The sequence below is a fragment of the Palaemon carinicauda genome, chromosome 43 (genome assembly GCF_036898095.1).
Source record: "Palaemon carinicauda isolate YSFRI2023 chromosome 43, ASM3689809v2, whole genome shotgun sequence".
Lineage (NCBI taxonomy): Eukaryota > Metazoa > Arthropoda > Malacostraca > Decapoda > Palaemonidae > Palaemon > Palaemon carinicauda.
Window position 1 is genome coordinate 51918836 of NC_090767.1, and position 5673 is coordinate 51924508.

At 37.7% G+C, this 5673-nt stretch overlaps 1 protein-coding gene across 1 annotated transcript in view; it reads right to left on the minus strand.

The window, feature by feature from the left end:
* Positions 1-951: 951 nt before the first annotated feature.
* The window catches only part of LOC137633877 (uncharacterized), a 51946-nt gene continuing 47224 nt past the window's right edge, over positions 952-5673 (minus strand). The window contains exons 2-6 of the mRNA XM_068366119.1: positions 4126-4246; positions 2976-3091; positions 1624-1707; positions 1353-1532; positions 952-1109 (exon numbers count right to left, since the gene is read on the minus strand). Coding sequence (XP_068222220.1) covers positions 952-1109; positions 1353-1532; positions 1624-1707; positions 2976-3091; positions 4126-4246 — 659 coding nt within the window. The remainder of the gene's footprint in view (positions 1110-1352; positions 1533-1623; positions 1708-2975; positions 3092-4125; positions 4247-5673) is intronic.

Below are 5673 nucleotides of genomic sequence, written 5' to 3' on the forward strand. Positions count from 1 at the left end.
CGGGTGATGTTATTAAATTTAGATTTACCATCACGATACTTTATAACAAATTTATTTATTTAACATTATTTATGACAAAACCTATATCTAAATGAGAAATTTAGATTAATAAATAAGTTTCGATTTAAATATACTTAGTAATCATTTGGAAACAATGATGGTATTCGGACAAAAATACTCCCGACCAATCAGCTATCAGGAAATTTTCCGAGCTAAAAGGGCACCCCTGAGAGTCGGTGCAAATATGCCTCGATAAGATAAATTGTACTATTTCTAGTAGTGGTACTAAAACTAGTACTGGTACTAGTACTGGGACTGGTTTTTGAACTGATACCATATCAGGAACAGTACCAGTTCCTGTGCTAGTCTAGTACTGTTACCTTTATACAGTATCAGTACCAGTACTAGTACTAGTTCTGGTACTGGTACCACTACCAGCACTAGTACTATCATTGGTACTGATAATGATACCAGTACTGGTAGTGGTCCAATACTAGCACTGGTACCAGTAACATTACCAATAGTAATATTAATAGTAGTACCAGTATTCTTACTGGTACTGATACTGGTATTGATACCATTAACAGTAACAGTACCAGTACTAGTTCTAGTTACCAGTATTAAAAGTAGTACTTTTGCCTTTACTGGCATTGGTACTGGTACTGATACCAGTACTAGTACAAGAAATAGTACTAGAAATACTACTAGTACTAGTACTGGTACTGGTAATAGCACTAGGACTAGTACTAGTACTAATACTAGTACTATTACTAGTACTATTACTAGAACTGGTACTGAAATCAGTACCAGTACTACTGCTAGTGCTAGTACAAGTACCAATACTAGCACTAGTAGTAGTGCTAATACTAGTATTAGTACTGCTACTAGTACTTGTACCAGTGTCAATACTAATACTAATACTAGTGCTAGAAAATTGTACTATTATTAATACTAGTACTGGTACTGGTACTGTGTACTGGTACTGTACACTCTGTAATGGTACTGTATTATACTAGTACTGATACCAATACCAGTGCCAGTGCCAGTACCAGTACTGATACCAATACCAGAACCAGTAACAGGACTAGTACTGGATTTGGTAAAGGTATCTGTTGGAGTACCAGTACCATTAAAACTACCAGTACTATTTCTAGTACTAGTACCAATGACAAATACTAGTATCAGTACTGGAACCAGTAACAGTACTACAAGTATCAGTGCCAGGACGAGTACCAGTACTATTACTAGTAAAAGTACTAGTACTAGTGACTGATATTGGTATCAGTACCAATATTGAACCAGTACTATTACTGGTAATAGTATTAGTACTAGTACTAGTACTGGTCCATTACTGGTACCGGTACCAATACCAGTATTGGTATCAGTACCAGTCCCAGAACCAGTATCGGTATCACTTCCAGTACTGGTACTAGGACTGGTTCTGCTACTGCTACTTGTACAGATACTGGTCACTGGTACCAGTACTAGTACTAATACTAGTACTAGTACTAGAACTGGTACTGGTACTTGTTCTGAAACCAGTACCAGTATCAATACTAATAGTAATACTAATACTAGTACTATTACTATTAATAGGACAAGCACTAGTACTGGTACATATACCAGTGCCAGTACTGTTACTAGTACTAGTACTGGTACTGCTATTAGTGCTGGTATCAGTATCAGAACCAGTACTAATACCCATACCTGTACCCAGTATCAATAAAAATACAAATAGTACTAGTTCTAGTAATAGTACTAAAACTAGTACTGGTACTGGTACTAGTATTGGAACTGGTTTTGGTACTGATACCATATCAGTAACAGTACCAGTGCTAGTACTAGTACTGTTACCTTTATACAGTGCCAGAAACAGTAGTAGTACTAGTACTTGTTTCAGTATCAGTATCAGATTTTGTTTACATCCTCTCTCTCTCTCTCTCTCTCTCTCTCTCTCTCTCTCTCTCTCTCTCTCTCTCTCTCTCTCTCTCTCTCTCTCTCTCTCTCAGAAGTTCCTGGGGGTTACTCTACTGATGTGGGTCGCCTCTTCCTCTCCCAGAGTCTTAAAGAGCATGATGATGATAAGGGAGAATGAATGAGACAGGAACTCCCAACCCTTACATCTCTAGAGTCAACCTTTAGTTATGTCAACATTTGGGTTTCTGTTTTTTAATTCTTATATTCTGAGATGTTCAACTTCTCTAATACAATTGTGGTTTATTTTGTCAGTCAGAGAGAGAGAGAGAGAGAGAGAGAGAGAGAGAGAGATGAGAGAGAGAGAGAGAGAGAGAGAGATTCCCACCATTCCCTATTCTTAAAAGCTCCTCCCACACCTTGATATATAAACCCTTCAATTCTCAGCGTCATTCCCACATTCTTTCCTAACATTTATCCTTTGCACATTTTATTCCTTTGTTTTACTGGAGCAGATATTACAGCAAGTTTTCAGAAGCACCAAAATTAGCTTAAGGTTTTGACTTAAAGATATAGACACCTTTTGAATGTACAGAAATATTACATTTTGTAATGAAATCACAGAAGGATTTGTCCTATTTCAATTATCTTTGGTGTCAAAATCATACATTTTTTTTCACTATATCAAATCTATTTTGGAACAACTGGAGTTTTCACTTACTTCCAACAACCAGGGCACAGTGGATGGCAACACTGTGTGAAACTCAGCATATGGGGGTCAGTATGAACTGAATAATTATTTATTTACTGAACCTAAATAATTTTCTTAGTGAATTAAATGTCTATTATATCCACCACCATCCAGCTATTGTTGCCTACATTCAGTTTAACACAGATGTTTAATTTAAAACAGCTGAGCTTGAATGGATAAGGTATGCCAGGGTGAACTACCAGAGTCTAGCCAAGGGTAACTGGGGTCTTATAATACATTGCTTTGCAGGTAGTTAGTTAGTTAGTTACCTGGATGGTCTACAGATCGTAGGGGACTTGAATGATCATACTGGAGTTAGGTTGTAGGTCATACACACTTTTATTCCCCATCGTAGGCATATCCCGTACCTTATAGGGCATGATTGTGATCAGGGTGGTCAAAGGATGAACTATCTTCCTGGATTCACTGAATATAGATAATTGTTATTCATTCGTACTTTGAATAATATTCACCCAAATGGCAAAAGGAAACACCCCCCCCCCTCTCTCTCTCTCTCTCTCTCTCTCTCTCTCTCTCTCTCTCTCTCTCTCTCTCTCTCGCCACATATCCTTTGATCTTTGATTGAATATTTGTTGCAGAAAAAATCCATTGATAGCTGTTGTTGGTTCTTGCATGAAATTGCATTTTGCCAAATCTGCTGCAAAATCAAGTTTCCTACACACCATTATTAATGGAATACGGAACTAATTATGCAGACACAAACTCATTAGCTTTGACGAGCATCGAATCATTAGGCGGTTTGAAAGTCTTGTTGTTCAAAGACTGAGCGAAAGGATCCCCTCAACAGCCACTTCTTCTCCTTCTTCTTGGAGTCAAGTAGAAGGAAAGATTGTCCAATTTCCTGAATCTCTTCCTCCTCCTCCACTGGACATTAAGTAGAAATCTTCCTTCTCCCTTCTGGCCAAACCCAAGGAAGGTCTTCTTCTTCTTCTTCTTCTTCTTAGTTTAGTTTTGACACTTACAAGTTCAGTGTCTCTCTCTGATGTGAGATCTTCATGAGATGGGTTCTTCATTAACCGAGGTCTTCAATACAAAACGGTTTAACTTGGTCATCTTTAACTGAAGTTTTCATTACTAAGGGCTTCAATAACTGAGGTCTCTTGTCAATTGGAAGTACGTTATTAACCTCCTCACAGCAGTCGATTGACCACCATGTACGAGAAAGATATTAGAGACTGGGGCACTCTTCCTAACGAAAAGTTGATCCAGAGAGAGAGAGAGAGAGAGAGATTCTCTCTCTCTCTCTCTCTCTCTCTCTCTCTCTCTCTCTCTCTCTCTCTCTCTCAACAAGTGCCTTAATTTCAGTAAGCGATTCGTCATCTTTTCTTTTGGCGCCAAAAAGATGTTTACCGGAACCGTTTCATACGACATCAGACTTCCCCCGTTAGACTCGTGAAGCCTTACGGTGCTTTTGTCTCCGATGTAAACACTGGACCTACTTCTTCTTCTTCTTCGTCTTCTTCGTCTTCTTTTTCTTTTTCTTCTTCTTTTTCTTCTTTTTCTTCTTCTTCTTCTTGTGCAAATTTGTTGGCGACAACAAAAGTCTTTCATGAATATTTCCTGGGCAAAAAAACACAAACATTTGAGAGCATTCTTTACACATCGTAACTCTTGGAGATAATTTTACTCTATGAAGAGATGAAAATAACAGTTAGAATTTATTATTTGATATATATTTAGATGTATTGTACTTCCACAGAAAATATCGATATGTATTTTCTAATTGAAAATACATATAGGCCTATATAGGCCTATTCCAAAAGCAAAAACTTCTACATTAAGATAAAAGTGAAGTTGAAATACAAGAACAGAGTTTAACAAATTCTTAAAAAGGCTTCAAGGGTTTTCCTTCATCCAAGATTGGGGATTATTTGCCAACAGAACTGATCCTTTTGTCTCAACTTTGCCTTTTGTTGGCAATGCTTTAAAGCTGACACCATTTACTGGTGAGCTTGTAGTCAATGCTGCCAGCATAATGTTGGCAGCACTGTTAAAATGTTTGGTTAAGTGTTATGTTGGCAGCTCTGTCTCCGTTTCATAATGAGGAAGACAACAGATACAAAACCACATATGTTGATTCCTCCTCTTCTGATATTGAAGATGGGTTGATTATTAAGAAGGTGGGAGCTCTCTCTCTCTCTCTCTCTCCTCCTCTCTCTCTCTCCTCTCTCTCTCTCTCTCTCTGCTCTCTCTCTCTCTCTCCTCTCAAATATTAAAAAAAAAAAAAAATTCATTGAAAACTGAAGTGTTCTTTTATATTAACTGTTGTCCATTTCATAACAAGAGAAAATTGAATTTCAAAGTAAAGGAGATTAACAAAAAAGATAAACTAAAGAGGCCGTTTTTATCTTTCAGTTTCTTCATCACCAAAGTTAAGGTCAACAGAAGGTTTATTTAGACAACTGAACTTGAATGGATAAGGTATGCCAGGGTAAACTACCAGAGCCTACCCAAGGGTAAATGGGTCTTATAATCCATTGCTTTGCAGGTAGTTAGTTAGTTAGTTAGTTACCTGGATGGTCTACAGATTGTAAGGGTACTTGAATGATCCTACTGGAGTTAGGTGTAGGTCATACACACTTTTATTCCCTATCGTAGGCATATCCCGTACCTTATTGAGCATGATTGTGATTGATAAGGTCAAAGGATGATCTATCTGCCTGGAGTCAATGAATACAGATAATTGTTATTCATCCATACTTTGAATAATATTCACCCAGATGGCAAAAGGAAACTTCTCTCTCTCTCTCTCTCTCTCTCTCTCTCTCTCTCTCTCTCTCTCCTCTCTCTCTCTCTCTCTCTCTCTTCAGTTGCTATTGCTTCTCCTATCACAAGTAGCAACAACAGCAACAGAAGCAAGAGCAGAAGAAGAAGCAGAAGGTAAATGGCAACATTAATATCTGGTTGCTGTTTGATAAAGAGTAGAATAGACTCTAAACAGATCGTCTCTTTGTGCATCGCTCAAAAGAGAATGAATTAATTCAGTA